The sequence below is a fragment of the Labrus mixtus genome, chromosome 17 (assembly GCF_963584025.1).
Source record: "Labrus mixtus chromosome 17, fLabMix1.1, whole genome shotgun sequence".
In the NCBI taxonomy this organism is placed as follows: domain Eukaryota; kingdom Metazoa; phylum Chordata; class Actinopteri; order Labriformes; family Labridae; genus Labrus; species Labrus mixtus.
Window position 1 is genome coordinate 16,703,909 of NC_083628.1, and position 18,523 is coordinate 16,722,431.

At 39.7% G+C, this 18,523-nt stretch overlaps 2 protein-coding genes across 3 annotated transcripts in view; one reads left to right on the forward strand and one right to left on the reverse strand.

Moving 5' to 3' along the window:
• plppr1 (phospholipid phosphatase related 1) overlaps positions 1 to 11,524 on the forward strand; it is a 52,484-nt gene extending 40,960 nt beyond the window's left edge. Inside the window, exons 4-8 of one of the 2 annotated variants that reach the window (XM_061061675.1) lie at positions 433 to 565; positions 3,438 to 3,688; positions 5,428 to 5,604; positions 9,319 to 9,450; positions 9,879 to 11,524. In XM_061061675.1, the coding sequence (XP_060917658.1) occupies positions 433 to 565; positions 3,438 to 3,688; positions 5,428 to 5,604; positions 9,319 to 9,450; positions 9,879 to 9,884 (699 nt within the window). In that variant the 3' untranslated portion in view covers positions 9,885 to 11,524. The remainder of the gene's footprint in view (positions 1 to 432; positions 566 to 3,437; positions 3,689 to 5,427; positions 5,605 to 9,318; positions 9,451 to 9,878) is intronic. The other variant, XM_061061674.1, reaches the window with a different exon arrangement.
• Positions 11,525 to 14,954: 3,430 nt separating this feature from the next.
• grin3a (glutamate receptor, ionotropic, N-methyl-D-aspartate 3A) overlaps positions 14,955 to 18,523 on the reverse strand; it is a 45,826-nt gene continuing 42,257 nt past the window's right edge. Inside the window, exon 10 of the mRNA XM_061061786.1 lies at positions 14,955 to 16,864. Coding sequence (XP_060917769.1) covers positions 16,282 to 16,864 — 583 coding nt within the window. The 3' untranslated portion in view covers positions 14,955 to 16,281. The remainder of the gene's footprint in view (positions 16,865 to 18,523) is intronic.

The following is an 18,523-nucleotide window of genomic DNA, read 5'->3' on the forward strand; positions in this document are numbered from 1 at the left end:
TATTGATGATTTGAGGGTATTTATGATTGATGGGGCACAAAACAGAAATAATGTTACAGATCTGGGGCTCTAAACAAACTACAACCACACAGCCATACACATTAGAGGCCAAAACCACATATGTACACACAGATGCTCTGACAGTGTACCCACACTCTCACTTAAAAAACGCACAAATATTTGTAGCATCCTGTATCACCCAGGGCAGCTGGCAATGAGTTCCATTTTGTGTGTCCAGCAGCAGTTTTTCCATTAGACCTGATGTAATGTCCACACTATAATGGACCTGAAGAAAGAGACAGTGGTTTATGAACACAGGCCAAATGGGCAAAATGTTCTACCCATAATGTAATGCTCAGTTTGAGTTTTTCCTCCCTTGTCTTGTTTTCTGTCTTGTATTTGTGATTCACTCTGCGACATATTCTATTGTAGATTTTTGTCGGAGAGGTGTCCATGTACGTGATGAAATCAACGAGAGAAGCCCTCCTGGCCCAGGAGAAAACCATTGTGACAGGGGACTGTTGTTACCTCAACCCACTTATCCGTCGCATCATACGATTCATAGGTAAGAATGTTTCAATGCCCATTATTAAAACTGCACTTAGCACTTTCATAATGAACGTATCAGGCAGCAAATTCTAAGTATTTTCACACTGACTTTAACATCATGCAAGTGTCATTTCATACCTACAGAGGGGTGCAAAAATGGGATTTTTTTTTCTCCATTTGTATTTCAACAAAAGGCAAGTTAGTACTTAATGGAAACCCTGAACATGTGTGATAGAAAATAATAGCAATTATAAATAAAATCCTGCGAAAACTGTTTTAAAACAGTAATCTGGTATCAATATTTTCTAAACTTCGGTTTCAAACGTGTGATTTTTTGAATAAATGGTTATGTTGAGCAAGAGCAGTGAGCAGGATTTTCTCTTGTCAAATTTAAATTTCAAAAACAAACTTGAAGCGAACGGAAGTCAACATCTCAAAAAGCATTAAGGAGAAAGTTCAAAGACTTTTGAGCGTACATCACAACATCATCTTGGATGCTGTACACTTCTCATACCTCACCCTCATCTACAGGCCTTGTTTATCCTCTGGTAGCTCAGTGAATATCTTGTGCCTCATACCATGAAGTCTCAGCACTGTTTGCCTCATGCATCACTTCAGTGCAGCTGAACAGAACAGCACACAGACCAAAAATAAGGACGGTGTCGCTGATTTGAATGATTTCATTTGGTTCAGCACAATGATACAAAGTCACTGAATGTGTAGTTGAATTTGTTTATTGTAGCTAGGTGATTACATCGTTATTCTAATGCCTATCAGTGTGGGCTTAAATGATCACATCAGCATTCATAATGCCGTGCTGCTTTTGACTGTCTTCAGTCCTGTGTTCCTTGAATTTACCTCCTAAGCTCGTCCATTCTGTAAATATGGTAAGTAGTTCAGTAAACTATGCAACTGTAACACTGGGGTTATTCCGTTGGCTTTCTCAGCCAGTCAGTCATTTTCTAACCAGAAAGCATTGTGCTGTGTATAATGGCTAAACTGACAGTTGAATGAAGGTGCTGTCAGTTACCTGTGAGGGGAGCTCCAATGCAAAAAAAAGCAGTAGCCCTGATGATTCAAAGCTTAAGGAATGGGTGTCATGTGAAGATGATTTACCATGCACTAATGTCCTACAAAGGGCAAAAGCGGTGGGGGGGGGGGGGGGGGGTCCCAAACTGTTAGCTCCATCACCTGTACATAGCATGATATATGACGGGATCAGACACATTTCTATTGTGTCTGCGACAGGTCGATACACAAAGAGGGATTAAATGGGAGACATTAAAAATTAGGCTAGCAAGATTGACAAAGCCAAAACATCAACTCTGGTGCATCACTCGATGCAAGTAGCACACATCCGATGTTCCGTGCTGAAACTAGAAATAGCGACGATATGGCTGGTGTGATATGAACCATGGAGCAATGGGACACTTTGATATATTTGGCTTTACTGGATCTGGTTATGTCATGTTAAAAATGTTAATTGTTCGTGTAAACGGCCTGGATCCTTCCTGTATGATGACGCCGTCTTGCTATGATTTATACTTGGTTTTTGGTAGGGGAAGCATTTCAGTTTAAATACGGCAAACCCCCTGACTGAATGGATTTCAGTAATTCTTCAGTGAAGGGAGCCAATTGGGATCAAGTCCAGCTGTGATGCCTTCACTGCAGCTTCTCTAAAACTGCATTATCCACTGAAACAAATCTTAGTCAGACATGTTGGATCCTATAGAAGCTTATATAAAAGTATTTATTTCTTGCAATGGGGCTGTTTACACCACTATAAGGTGTATAACCCCACTCGCTTGGGCTCTTTTGGTGGAATAGCTTATGAGCCGTGCAACTCTAACCTTTGAATTCACATTTTTACAGCCACTTTTCCACCAAGCTTGAGTAGAACTGGGCAAACTGACAGACTCTATGCTACCCGTTCCAATAAGGGAGGTCGTCTATTGGACCTTCCTGGCATAATCAGAGCTGCATTGTTCATTTTTAAATAATACCCCTTCAATTTATAAAACACTCATCAGAAATTCATTAGGCAATTCACATGATTTATGTATCAGTCTGCTCCCAAACAGTCTCAAATGTGTAGGATCATAGAGGCTCTTCGTTTCCTTCTTGCCTACACCTCTTCTCACCCTGATTCCCCTACTCGGTTTCCCCTCAATGCCCTTCACATAATCGTGTCCCTGTGCCCCTCACAGCAAAACCCTCCTGTCCCCCCCCCCCCCCAGCAGCCCTCTGCCGCCCCACCCCACCCCCGGATGAGAATACAAAGCAGAGTAATTTCATGGCTAAGCAGGTCAGATAATCAGCAGTCATATTTCACATCCAAAGGAATGCAGACACAGCCACTTATCAGGGTTGGTGGGCTGAAAGTGTCAGTGCAATCATTCATATCAGATGCTACTTTTTGTTCAGTGTGTCAATATTAATCGCCCATTGTCCACTACTCTATCCGTTTTTTTACTTCAATGTTGCTGTTTTCTCTTCTCAGTACTTTTGATTCATTCATGCTGCAAAAGAGAAAAAAACTATTTTACGTTACTCTTCTACATTTGAGTGCACGGGTGAAACAATGCATGTGCAGCTGTAACAAAACGTGAGACATTACATCAGTACAATTTGCATTCAGGGTGTGTTTGATCATTCAAGAAATATACACCGCAGACTTATTTGTGGGAATGCGCCATTCTGGGGTGAAGCAGATAGTCACAGTTCAAATGAACCCCTTTAAATAAGGTGATTTCCTCATAATGTAAGACATACATGTCAAGAGGCATTCCAGGATTTGTTGAATGTGTCGGTTATTCTTTGAGTGTGGGTGTGTGGGTTGTTGTGTGCGGTAAATTATTATTGTGCATCTGTTTGTCTGTGTGCCCCAGGTGTGTTTGCCTTTGGACTGTTTGCCACAGACATCTTCGTCAACGCGGGCCAGGTGGTGACGGGAGGTCTGTCGCCCTACTTCCTGTCTGTTTGCAAGCCAAACTACACAGGCACCGAGTGTCGTTTTAATCACCAGTTTATTGTCAACGGAAACATCTGCACCGGGCCCTCTGTTGTCGTGGAGAACGCCCGCCGATCCTTTCCCTCTAAGGACGCTTCGCTGAGTGTTTACTCTGCCGTTTACTTGACGGTGAGCAGAATGTACATGAGCACAGGGCACTATAATGAGGTTTAATGTGGGTGTTTCACAGACTGAAAATCACACTAAGATTGTAGATATGAAGACATTTTGGCTTGTTAAGTGTATTTCTTACTTTGTGGCCTTTTATCAACTGATCCTTTTTTTCTGGGTTACAAAACATTACACTTTAAATCCTTTAAATAATTAAGGAAATGTTTACAAAACCTTTCCTGTATATAGCTTTGAAACATATTTATCTTAAGTCAAAAAACGAACCTCATCCCAGGGATTCAGTTTAGCCTCTTTGACCTTGATAAAGCTTCTGATGGATTTTCTTCAACACTTATTATTGTTGTACTCAGTAACTCAGTTGGGATGGAATAAAGGAACTTTAACATCTTGGTGGATTTTTTTTTTCACCATAAAAACTGAGACGAAAAGATGTTTGATAGATTGAATTTGAAATGATCTCTGATTGAGAAAGAGTGCTGTTGTAAGCTGCTACATAGCACCTCCCTCTGAATCTTTGATTGAGGCATTGTCAAGGATGGGCCTACTTCATATTTCTTGAAAGCTTGTCAAGGCCAGTTTGATACAAACATATGTCACAGGCAGGTCCAAGGCTGTTTTTTAAAATGTGGTTGAAAAAAACCTGTGAAGAATGTGTTTAATAGGGCTGTTTGAAGAGCTGCTAAATGATATCAGAGTGATGGAGGCGCTCGGCAGCTGAAGAGTGAAAAGGGAGAGTGCGGAAGTGCAGATTTTATTGACTGCAGCCAGAGAACTACAAGGACAGATTGTTGATGAAAGGATGATTTGAAAAGCATAGTCTCCGTTGGCAATGGAAGATGATTCAAGTTTAATTCAATTTTTTCACATCTTTCTCACAACTATTTGGAGAGCTTCCCACGTTACCTTACCTTTTTTTTTTTGTTTAATCGTCGTTGTTTTGGAGTTATTTCACTGACATGATGAAAGTTTCAGACATCTTTCTGTTTTTTTTTCTTCCATCCAAAGAGGGGGATTTTTTTTTCTGTCATCAAATGTTACATTTGATTCTATTTCTGCAGGAGCACCTCCAGGGTCTATGCATAATATTCCTTTTGTTCAGGGGTTATTATTAAAGAGCCCATATTATGTCCTTTTTGGGGTTTGTATATTTAATCTATGTTCTTACTTTTGTACGTTCACAATAGCAAAAGTTCGAAAAAATTGTCTGTTTTCATGTACTGCTCCTCCTTGCTCCCTCTACGCTCTGAGTCCGTCAGCTACACTCTGCTGTGCCCACACTGTTAGACCTCACGTGGGCCAAAGTCTGCTCTGATTGGTCTGCCGATCCGCTCTGTCGTTATTGATCAGTTGCTCAGCACGCGTCTCAGAAATTGCAACATGAGCTGCAGATTGCCACAACGAGCCAATGGGCTTAGATCAGTGATCTCACACTGACAATGACGCCACACTGACAATTTTTTATCGAGGGGGGGCTAGAACTGAGCGTTACATGCAGCTAATGCTATAGCTAACAGGAGGACGTAGGAGAAGCCGCGTTTCCGCAGACTTTGAATTTTTGCACATAGATGTGCCTAAACATGCACAGGACACTTGGAAAACACACTAAAGGGCATATAAAACCAGAAAAAGCATAATATGGGACCTTTAAACCTTTGAGACATGATAAAGAACATTTACCATGGTTTTCTTAACTGTCGCTTGGTGTGATTTAAAATGCTTTCTGTCCTCATTTCTAGATGTACATCACCAGCACCATCAAGACCAAGTCCAGCCGCCTGGCCAAGCCTGTGCTCTGTCTCGGCACGCTCTGTTCGGCCTTCCTCACTGGCCTCAACCGAGTGTCAGAGTACAGAAACCACTGTTCGGACGTAGTGGCTGGATTTATACTGGGATCAGCAGTGGCTCTGTTTCTGGTGAGGATGGCAGAAAAGTGAAAAGTTCAGTTGGAGTGGGGATTAGAGGAAAGAGAAAGAGAAGATGATTATTCTAGGATTCTGGTCATTCATTATTTTTTAAATTATAATTTCCAGTTTCCTTACGGAACCAAGCCAAACCATTAATTAAACGATTCACTCAGGCTGCAGACCTTAACAAGACCTTTAATATGGTTTGTATGTCAGTCTTAATGCAAACGTATATCATGAATTCTTTCGTACTTTCTGTTAACATTTATTCATCATTTTCCTAAATCATTATTATCGTTTAGAAGGTACAATAGTGAATGCAAAGGTCTTTGTTTTCCGTTCGGTCGATTTGAATGAGTTCTTAAACATTTATTTAGTACAAAAGTTAGCAGAAGTTCATGACAAGGTGATGTAGGGATGTGAAACAGGATGAAGCGTGGTTCATACTGAGCTTGACGGAGGTTCAGAGACGGGTGAGTGTGGATAGAGGGAAAAGGGAAGGATGCACTGGTTGGGGAAAAAAAGAGGAGAAGAAAAGAGTGAAAATACTGAGGTGGCACCTGGATTTCTACTGAGATCAGCAATGCCTCTGGTTCTGAGAGAGCATGGAGAGGAAGGGTGGTGAGAGAGGGACGAAAATTTAGTCCTGCAGAGGAGGGGAATAATTCTTGTTAGTCTTGTAATCTGTCATAGAAAACAAATGGCCCAACAAAGTCTAATTTGTGCAGAATAAACTTCTGTTTCTCATTAGGATAATTTCCTATTCGGCAGTCTTTAATGAAATATATTCGCTTCCTGTGATCTGTTGCCAAACAGTCTGGTTTCACTGAACATAAAAACGGCTTTGTCAGCATCAGATTTTGTGCTTAGTGTTAAAAGGCAGATTGGTGATTACAGCGGTAACCCTCACACTTTCCGGGGGGGGGGGGGGGGGGGGGGAGTGTAGAAGCATAAAGCCCGCTGAGGACAATGCAAGGTGAGGAGATACCCTCACAAATCAAAAAGGAAGTAGTTAACTGTCTCAGAGGCTTCATTATGTGTAATTGCCTCTGGGTAAAAAGCCTTAAAGCAGGAAGTGTAAAAGAAATGAGACAGAGGAGGAGGACATGAATGGAAGACGATGAACAGAAGGTTTGAGGTAATGTTATTGGCTGCAGGTGGCTGATTTTTCATTCAAAAAGAGACAAACAGCATTACAAGATATGGATTCACGTGGAAAATCTGCACATGTTGTGTTACTATGATTGTAAAAATGAATGTACAAATACATTGATCTGTTTGTGGAGCTAGAAGAAAAGGTTGGACATTTGCCATTTTACCATTTTTACCATTTTTACCATTTTTTTTCATCCAAGATGATTGGTTAAAACATATTTAATGTACAGAAAAGGTATAGGCACTAAAACAGACAGCTTTGAGATGAACAGAAAGCTCTACAGGAGAATGGGGAGGGTCTTGATTGGGAAATGAATAGGCCATAATCAAAGGTGAATTAAGAGGATTAGTTTGAATAGATGGTTATAAAATGTTCTCGGTGAAAATTTGGACTTTGGAGGAAGATACAAGCAAGTTGGATTGTCAACATGAAGAAGCGTGTCCTTGGATCAAAAGAAGTCAGTTTTATAAGGGATACATAAGCGTCAAGCTTCCAATGATTGGCCTATAAAAATTGACAGACATTGATTCGGGATCTCCAGGGAGTGATGAACCCAAGAAAGTCAATCATACTACTCACTCAGCATCTTTGAACTTCCTCATTTCCACCTTATTATCAGCAAACCATGAAGTGAGGACAACTACACATCTGTCTAATGGTCCAGTTGAAGCTTCTTCTTGTCTTGTCATCTGAAAACTGAGCCAATTTGATGGACTGCTATCCTGAGAGAAATTAATTGGTACAAAGAGAGTAGGAAGCAGGTATAGCTCAAATCCCTGTGCTATCAGTGCTCACACAGATTCGAGCTGAATGGGCTCATCAAACAGAGACTGCCTTTGGTCTTAGAAGAGATTTGTCCTCTGTTGGCGGATTGAGGGATCAATGGTAACTCTCGGTTGAGAAGCTGAAGGATGATATTCAAGAGTCAGAAGTGTCCACTTGATCCAGGACAGTATAGAGTCACATTCTGACTGTCTTACGAAAAGCAAAGCCTTTGAATTTTCAAATGGTTTTCAATCTAAATCTCTAATTCAAGGCTTTCAGGATTTGTAGAATTGCCTTTCAAAAGAAATGTCTGAGAAATGTTACCGCATGGAATACGAGTTAAAATGCTTGTTTTCATGCAGCTGTAAAAACCAAGAATGTAATATCATTCTGGACCTGATTTTATTATCATACAAATTGTATCCTGTCAAGACTATGTCTAACGTTTGTTTGAGTTTAGGAAACTTTTCAGAATTTTCATCATAACAATCAAAAGTCCTTTAGTCACCGGAAACAAAAGATTGCAGCTTGGCATTGGCAGCCTATTCTTAGCATGGATGACGAGATGTAAAAATGTAAAGAAAGCCATCATCCATTGTCTTCGGGGATACCTCTGAGTTGAAGGAAATCAACAGAGCTGTAACCGTACTGATATATATTTGAAAAAAGAAGAATAGTTTTAGGTTTAGCGTTTTTTGGAGAAAGGATTGAATTGAAGGTTGATATAATAAGTTGTTTGGAAACATCCAGATAGCACTGTCACCTTTTGAGTGGTGCATTTTATTTTATTTATTGGCGCCTTTCACGTCACTCAAGGTCACCTTACAGACACAGGTAAAGAAGTAGAACTAAGGTGTACTTCGAACATTTGTACTTAATCACAACTCGGCTTAATCAAACTCAAGTTGAGATTCACCCTTACAGATGTTTTTTTAAGAATTCATATGTATGTGTTTTTCTCTAAAGCAGGTATCTTGTCATAAGATTGTAGCCTGGCAGCTGAGACTAATTTATCTGCTTGGTTTGGGAGCATTAGAGCAGCACTGCCCATTAACTGCCACAAACAAGGAAACCTTGAGAATTCTCCAGCAGTGAATCAGCCTGCTTCATTTCCTCCTTTGCCACTGCCCGAGGGCATGATCGGCCCAGGGGTGAGATTCCCCCTCTGGCTGCCTTCTTTGATTTACTAGTTCATGGAAGAGTACAGAAATGGAACAACCTTGGTGGTGTCTGTAGTGTTTAAAGATCATGACAGATGGACAAAAAAGTGAATTCTCAAGTGACATTAATTTACAAGAATTAAACTGAAATATAAAATATCAAGGCCTGAGTTCACAGTGCCTGCTGGGCTGTGTACCACAAAAACCAACACCCCAGAGCATTTCCTCTCTCTACCAGAAGGCTGGGGGTTTGATCCTCTGCTTCTGCAGTCACATGTTGAAGTGTCCTTGGGAAAGAAGCTAAACTCTTCAAATTTCTCCTGCTGCTACACCAACATTGTGTGAATGAATATCAATGGGTGAAAGTGACGAGTAAGAGCAGCTTTGAGTAGTCTAAAAAACTAGAAAAGCGTTACAATGTCCATATACCATTTGAAACATTAAAAACACAATCTAAACCTAAAGCCTAAAAAGTGACATAATGATTAAGGTCCATTTACAATCACAACAGCCCCTTGTCACGGCTGAAACTGACCTTCCTGTCCTGATGAACCAGGAATGTTTTGCAGTAGTTCCATGTCAGTAGGATTTGCTCTGAACCTTGTATCACTCTTAATATTAAGCTGTCTTCATACTTCACAGGGTATATGTGTTGTGAACAACTTCAAAGGCGTCCACAGTGCAGCAGTTAAACAGAAAACTGAAGACTACCGTGGTCTGCCTCTGATGACTTTCCCCCGTGTAGAGAGCCCTCTTGAGACCCTCAGCGCACAGGTACATGAAAACACTTAACCTGGCATTCCAAAAACTTAATCTCCATGATGCACATTATCTCCCCCCCATTAATTGGAAGAGCTCCCTCAAGACTCTGAGCTTAGAGTTAAAGTCCCCTTTCAGATTTTGACTTCAGTATACTGTAATTTGGTTTGCACTGTAATTTGCTGTAACTGTAATTCAATTTGTGAGATCTGGAATTTTGTAGGATCCCATAGAGAAATGGTCTTACCTTAATCAACTTGAACAGGTTTTTAGTATGACTCACATATTTGTTGTTTGTATGTTCTTCTTTCTTTCTTTCTCTCTCTTTTTTTGTTCTTTCTTTATTTCAATCTCTCTTTCTTTCTTTATTTCTTTCTATTTGTTGGCTTTCCTGTTTTTCCGTCTTCTGTCTTTCTTTCTTGTCTTAATTTTCTGACACAAAGCAATGACACATTTTTAGGAGAACATACAGGCATGACATTTTGCACAACACCCCTGTCCTCTGTCTAAAATCCTCACAGAAAAACACAGAGCACTCCTGAATCTCTTTGACACTTGTTTCCTCTACCTTTTCATTTCTTTCCCTCTCCCCTTTTATGTCTACTTTCCTTTTATGTTTTTTCCTTTCCAATCTTGTACTACTTTTCCCATCCCTCCTTCCACATCCATTTTCAGAACCACTCGGCATCGATGACGGAGGTCACATGACTAAGGGGGCAGCACCGGGTCACGTTTGCGTCTCCACAGCACTTCCAGACACAATGACAAGGACGCATGCCACGTGGCTCCGAATGCTTTACAACAAACACTCCTGATATATCTGTTTAATTCACTGGGGGGACAAAATACACCATGTTTCAGGTGGTTCTCATTTAGTTGGGCTATGCTCAATTCAACCTGCCAAGGCACACAGATTGCATCAGTGGCAAAATATCCCAAGGCAAACTTAAGCACAGATTGTTTTTCCAGATATTTTCAACCATTTAGAGCATGAGGCATTTTTTCCCTCCAAGGTGTGCTGTTTGTAGTTAGAGGACGGTGTTTTGTACATTTTGTATGAGCGAGTGCTGTAGCCTATCCTGATGGTGTTAAACCTGCACACTTCCAGTCAGCTGACTCACTCTGTTTTCCATCACATCCTGTAAGGTGACTTGCCTCGTCCATCACATCCATCCCCCTCAGTCTAAAGAATCTGCTATTGGAAATTATTGATGTTGTTGTTCTGTGATGTTTGTCATTTGTACAGAAAAAAGACAAAATCCTTCTTTTTATTATCTCTCTCTGTACATTAATTGACCTTGTTTGGTCATATTTTGTAAAGATTTTTGTCAATCTGTAAGACTATTATGATCCATTTGGACCTGTTTGCCTGCTGTAAACCTGGATATGTTTGGTACCAGTTTATGTGTTTTGCAGAACAACCCCTCTCCCCTTTGGAGGAAGTGACAAGGAAGAGTCAGTGATATCCTCCGAGTCAGAAAATGGGGTTTGGCACTTACAGTGCCCTGTTATCAGCTAGAATAAAAATGAAATATGATTGGTTGAAATGTGAATATGAATGAGTATCACCCCAATTTCCTGATTCTCTGTGATGTCAATAGGAATTTTTTTATAAAGAGTCTAGTGGGACTAGCCTGTGTCAGGTGTACCTTGAAGATGTCACTGGTATGGCTTTACAGTTAAATTTAAACTGCAATCCCAATAGAAAAAAATAAATCCTTACAAAATACATGGGAAAATGAAAAAAAAGAAACAGAAAATGTCTTTGGAGTGGAACTAACTGACTTACTTAAGGCTCGGCTAGCCCTTTTAATGGAATCCAGGCTATGACTCCTACTTCACTATTCCTCCCCCTCCTCGACCCACCAGTGGATTGTGATGCAATGTTGTGACTTCATTTCCCATTGGAAGATGCGCCCAGCATGACATGAGAAGTCAAGATGTTTTATACATATTCATGATTTGAATTACTCATTATCATTGTGGTTCTAAATGTATTTTACTTTAAAAACATAAAAGGCATTTCATTGGAGATGCTACATATATTTTTTCTTGGTTTGTTCACAAATTAAATAGTAAGTAGCAACTATATGTGCTCCTGTGTTTTCTTCAGTATGTGTCAAATGCTCAAGTTCAGCTGATAACTTTGTTTTTGTATTTCTTATTAAAAAAACATGTAGCTCGGGACAATGAGGTCAAAAGATTTCCAGCAACACTTCTAGTACGAAGATCAGCCTTATAAACAAATTAGACCGACGCGTTTCGGCTTGTGGCCTTCATCTGGGAGGAAAATGAAAAAAGACATACAAAGAATAAGAGTATAACCTTTTCTTAAACAAAAATACCAAAGAACTGAGGCATATGTTGCACATCTTGCTATTCAGCCTATGTAACCACTTTGTGGAAGGAACAAAAGCTTTTGTATGTTGGACATTTTAGAGATTTATTACCTTTGATTTTTAAGTATTTTTATTATCTATGTCTCATCGTCTTATTAAGGTGTGCTCACATTAGCAAAGTTATTCTTTTTTTATGAACAAAAATTGAACCACTCTGCCCCAATAAACTCAGCTGTAATGTTATGGTCCCAAAGTGGCTAATGATTTAATATAAAGCATAATGAGCCTGTGAGACTGGGGTTTGGGTCTTTATCTCATAGTTGTATAATGAACTGGGTTATTGTAAACACTGATTATTATTATAATAACTTTGCTGATTGTGTTCCCCAGCAAGGTGAAGGTTTCAAACGATTTAGCTCTGGTTTCAATTCCAGTGAAAGGGAATCAGAGAGAACATTTCAAGATAGAGTAATAGTATTGTCACTGTTCTTTGAAATATTTGCTTGGCTCATGTAACAACCTCCGGTCTTGAAAAATAAAGCCAATGCGGAAGTGCAAAATCCTGCAGTTTGTTGAGTGTCCGCTTGAGGCTGGCTCCAGGAACCCCGGAAGTCACATACACACGACAGGCAAACAAGCTGTTTTTACAGCATAAGTTAACATGTTTACAGCCTGGTTCAAAAAACAAAATAGGTCTGATTAGTTATTGGCATCACTGGCACACACTGTATGGGGGGTGATTTTCTTTTTTAAACAGCTCCGTTTTGATTTAGAAAAAGATAGGCGTCATCCGTAGTTAGGCGCGCATGACATGATTGACAGGTGGGCATGATATAATGGTTCATCAAGAGGCTTAAAACCTGCCACAGCTCCACCTCTAAGCTTGTCGTTAGGTTGACTAAAAGTTAGGCTGAGACAGGATTTCCAGCATGGCGGCTGCTGCCGATGAGCCTCCGGAGCCATCAGCACCTGCTGTAGCAGATGGCTGACGTCACTCAGGCTTCGTCTATTACAGTCTGTGTAAAACAGGACAACAGTCAGAAGGTCTGCACATCACATAAAGAGGTCCCAGGTTCAGTTCAGGAAAAAAAAACAAAAAAAACTGAATTTCCTGTGACTTGCCTTGTCTATCACATCTAAAGAATCTGCTATTGTAAATATATTATTGCTCTGCAATGTTTTAAATCACAGCTTTCCTGCTTTAAATGTTTTGAAATAAGTACGCAAATATGATGAGTAAAAATAAATATATCTTTGTAGGACATTTTTGCTCAGAACGTACCGACTTTTGCACTTTTTTTGGTTGTTATTGTACAAGAAATAGTTTAAATGTATTTTGTGAGCAACTAATACATGTTACATTGTGCTATCTGAAAAAAACAACTGACGCCTCAAAAATCAGGGAAAAGTGTGATTTTTAGAAACCTTGGTTTAGAAAGGTCCACGAGTCAATATAAAATGAATGTATTCTTGTCTCGTGGACGGAGTGTCATAGTCTGACAGGCAGGCCTTTGCTCTTTCCATCACACCCTAAGCCAACCATGCTATGCAGAAAAGTGATTGGAATGAGCATAGAAATGCTACACCCAGGCTCTTATTTATTTTTTCTGTTGATTCATCCTGTTACCATCGGCGCACCTTCAGTGATGTTTATGTCACCACTAAGCAAAGCATACACACACAAACACAAAAGAAAGCTGACGGCTAAGCCAGTGCACTTGCTCTTTTGCTCTGTCAGGTATTAATTTCAGCTGTGACAGCCTGCGCTTTCCCTGCGGACACACTGGCTAAATAGATAGGGACTGCTTGAGTGTGTTTGGCAGTATTTGACCATGCCATGTGGTTTTAAAATGTCATCCATGACTGTTCTTAGTACACCTCCCAGTCCAAATTGCTGTTCCCTAGCAGTATGATTGAAGTAGTGCAGCAACCACATTGTTAGCAGCAGAACTCGGAGTGGGTTGGATATACTATATACAGCTAAAGGGTGTTTTTTAAAACATATATTGAAATATATGTAGATTAAAGGATACAGGTACCTGCAGGTGAATTGCAATTGCCAACCCCTGATAATATTTTGGCAAGTATTCCCTCACTGCACAGTTTGGTTGGTATGCAATGAAAGTAACCCATTGATCTGTTCCTTTCATGGGCTCTACTTTGTCTCTCTTACATAGCTGGAAACATGTCACTCATCAATGAAAGCAAAAACCTTGTGTTTGGAGGAAAAAAGGTTCGGGAGTCTAGGCCTTTTCAGACCGTTTGATCTGAGTCATCTGTCTGACTTTCTTGCTAAAGGATGTTAGGGTTGCTTTTTTTGTTGAAGTACGCTCCTTTGGTTGCTAATGTGTACCAAAACTTGTGTTTAAACATGAACATCCAATGAAGAATGAAGGGCAAATAATTGTTAATTAAGTGCAAAGAGAAGAGGTAAGTTTTTAATAACAGAAAACATTCAAACAGGAACAGAAAAGGTGCAAGAAAACAGATCTCATCACAGAACGACTTATCAGTGTATTCAATTGTGAATGATCATCATATTCAAATAAGGTGTCAGGAGTACAACAAGTTTAAGTACACCTTTACATTTACTCTAAAAGAATGGGAATTTACCAAAACTGAGATTACAAGAGCACCAGTGTGATCTTAAGAAGATTGGTATAAAGGTCCTGTTTTGGATCCCTGACTGGAAAAAATGACAACCATTAAGGGATCATTAATCTTAAGAGATTTCATGTACAACTTGTTGTATTAAAGCCTCAAAGCCATTATGTATAAGTCATATTTGTAGATCATAAATTAAACTATGAAAAATTAATGGATGAATTCAATTAATTGATGAAATTAAGAAATTAGAATAAACATTAGAAATTACAATAATTATAATATATAGAACTCAAAGAATTCAAAAAACTAGAAGTGCATCTGTGAAGTGCAGGACAATCTGACCAAGTAATCAGTAAAATTTGATTTCTATTGTCCTATAACCCACCACAAGATATCAACGAGATGTTCTTGTTGAATATGGATGTGTCTTTCTGATGTATTGTGTCTTTTTGTGTTCAATACTGATAACAGTTTCTTCACCAAAGTCGCAACAGTATGTGGGAATTCTGTTTGGTGAGCTTTGGCGCTGACTGAAGGTCTCTGAGTGCATCTGCACTGTTGTAGTACACACAGTGCTGTTATGCCTCCCCTACTACTCCCCCTCACAGACAACGTGCATTTGTTAACAAGCAGAGGAATGCTGTTGTGAGAGGCCAAAGAACCATGTCGACTGACAAGTTACAGTAAAATTACCGGATGTTGCGCAAATATGTCTGTTTGTGTCTGTAGAGAAAACTTTTGGGATAAGATAGATTGATTGATTTATTTGTATTAAGCCTGAGACAAAACTTGGGTAAGATGACTTTCTGCACTCGGTAAAGCTGCTAAACATGAGACAACAACACCGATAACAATACAGCCTAACGTATGTCGCAATATGTTGTGAATAATATCTGCAGGGATGTCCATTTCTTGCACAGTCACTCTCTCTTTTTCACTTCATAGCTACATCGGTCACTGTATTCTTCCATCTCTTAGCTTAGTTCTTAGCCTCATCCATTGTCTCAAACAGTACTGAGACGGGCTAACCCGCTAGTGCCCTAAAGCCATTCACACTTCTCGCGAGAGAACTGCAGCCCCACTGCAAAACTTGCATAGTTCTTTGAGCATGCGACCAGTGGCGGTCTGTGGACATGGGAGAGACGCTATTCTGCATGTGGAAAGTTGTTGAACTATTAGATCTACTTTGAAACTACTATTTTAAGATGGAAAAGTTATACATTGTTGCTTTAAGTCTCACAAGAATTGGGCCAAATTGTGTTGTTCATAAAGATCAGTGTTGTCAATGGTAACCGACCAATCACCACTAGATGCATTTATTTTCTTTCCCCCTTGAGCTGTACAATGTTTCTATCAGACATTAAGACATAAAGACCTAAGTGGCTTGGTTCAGCTCCAGGTCATTTACACTATAAACAAGTCCCAATATAAGACTCAGGTGAATTAACCTATTAAGTTTAAATACCAAATAGTGTTAATTTCTTTGTTCAAGCTTATCATTATGGCTGGCAAATCTAAACCTGTGAAGAGAAAAGGCTTTGAGGAAAGTGACGCCAAGGTCCAGAGTAAGGAGTGGAGAGAAGTAGGAATGGTAAAAGGCAAGAATGAAGAGACCAGAACGAGGTAAAAAGGAGGTGAAGAACATGGAAGATATGCACAGCTCTTCAGTATAACAGCAACAGGTTAGTGAGAACAGACTTGATCAGAGTATCTGGTTCACCTTTGTCCAATGCCCCTCTTCAAACCAAATCTCACATTCCAGAAGTTGAAGAGCAGGATCTGATCCCTGGAGAACATTTCAGTCCAGCTCTCTGGGTGCCGCCTGCCACTTGTGAACCAACAGCAGGTTTTGGAAAAAAGAAGTTTCCTGTTTCCTTGGGCAGAACAAAGGCGAAAAGTGTCAGAACTCTGGGAGTGAGTTTGTGTGTTGGTTAGTCTGCTGGTGGGACTGGGAATACTGAACAAACTGGTTAGACTGGTGCATGGGAGGCTGACTGGGTGTAGTCTGGTTTGCTTGCTGGTTCTCTGATTGGTACTGTTCTAGTTCCCTCTTCCGCCTCATTGCTGTCTGCAGCTGCTGCTTGATTACAAGAATTTGCCCCTCCAGTTCAGACAACTCCTGAACCAACGGATTTCGACCTAAGCCCAGTCCAGGTCCGCAGTCACCCGCACCCAAACCCCGACACTGTCCCGATGTAATGCTCTGCCCTGAGCCCCCCTGTCCTGGCCCTAGTCCTTGGCCCATCACTCGTCCTATCAGTTCTGAGCGACCATTAGAGCCGGTCACTATGGAAAGATGTTTCTCTAGAAGGGGAAGAGAATGGGGGTGAGGCAGGGGAGATGGGGGTGGTGGAGGAGGAAGATCCTGCGAGGTCTGGTGTTCCAGGTCATTCTGCATCTCTTGTGGAAGGACCCTACGCCTGTTGCAGTTGGAGGACTCTGCAGGATTCCAAGATGCTGACTGGTTGTTTCCCTCATTGCATCTGAAGATAAGACAAATAGAGAAATTTCAGGTGGTATTCCTGTCTTATTTCTAATAATACCAATGTGAGAGACTGTGGATGATCTTACTGCATCTTCCCAAGTTTAATCTTTGAAATAGAGAAGAAGAAAAGTGCAAGTGCATGCGAGTTGTGTGACAAACGTTCAAAATATTAGTGAGGCTCACATCAAGGATCATGGAGGAATAAACCAACTAGTGTGGATTCTTGCCAAGGAATAGTATCAGAACAAGTGTTCTCATTTAATGTCCTATTAAAAGAAAAATACTTGTTTTGAGCTTATCCCTGAGTGTGTATGATATATATTGTTTTCATTTTAACTAGACTAGCTTTGCTCTTTGGATGTCAGGGTGTTGCTTGGTCTGGGAGGCCAATACTGGAATATCATCTTTATTGTTGTGATTGCCATAGAATGTTAAACAGATAACCATTGGACCCAAAGGGAAATGCAAAATCTACTTGAGCTTGTTTAGCGCTTTCCTATTCTTCTGATTACTCAGAGCCCTTTTACACTGCAGGTCACACCTACCCATTCACACTCTTTTACACACTGATGGCAGAGGCTGCTATGTAAAGTGGCCATCTGTTTTAGCTAATCCCATTTATACACATACACAGGGAAAACCTAAACCCTGACTTCACTTACTTTTCATCTGTAATGAAATCATGTTTCCCTCATGTTGATTTGTTATAAAGTTTATATATAAAACGTTATATTATTGTTTGTAATAATAACCCACATTACTGCTAGTGCTGTAGCGCACTAGCTTAAAGATGTAAGTAGACCTCAATATTGGATTGGATAAGTTTTTGGAGCAGTTTCGGTGCTTTGTTAAATTAATTGGATATGAATTTGATTCTATAGTCCCAGTGTTGTGACTCATCCAGTGTCCAGATCCTTATGTCTGATTAGTTTGTTAATATTGACAGTTTTATTTCATACTATTATATAAGAACACCATTTTTATAGATGTTTTTTTTAAATTCAGAGAATAACATCATTAGGTTTATTTTTTGGTGAGTCATTGTACTGGAAGGAAACAGCTAGAGTAAACTTTTGATCAATCACAAGAGAAAATTTGAGACAAAATGTTATATGGTTGAGTTGTAAAAAATATGAAAAATGTGCCTAGAATCAATGTTAAATAAAGAAAACATTAAATAAAATAAAAAAATGTAATCCACATAGAGCTTTTGCTTGATAAAAAAAATAAGAAAGCATTCAAAGTGTAAACTGAACCCTAAAATAATTCAGCCAGTATTTTTACAGGATAGCCTCGACATGTTGGAGACTTCCAAAATAAATTGGTTTCCTCTTTCAAACAGAAAGCTTTTCACATTTACAGGACCAGATCTGCTAAGTGATAAATAAACATGATTTCATTAAAGGAGTATTGAAGAGGGATTCAGCTCATATGAACTAAACCCCGAATCAAAAAAAGCTTTGTAAGTGATAAAAGAAATGAAAGGAAGACTTTAATGAGATACTCCTGACATCATGAAAAGATACCTCAAGCTAAAAGATGAGATGCCAGAATGTAAGAAGATAAAATAATTTCATCTTAAATTGACAAGAAGGCACCTGTGCTTACTTCATAATTACACTGAAAGGCAGAATAGTTTTGAATGTGGAACACATTA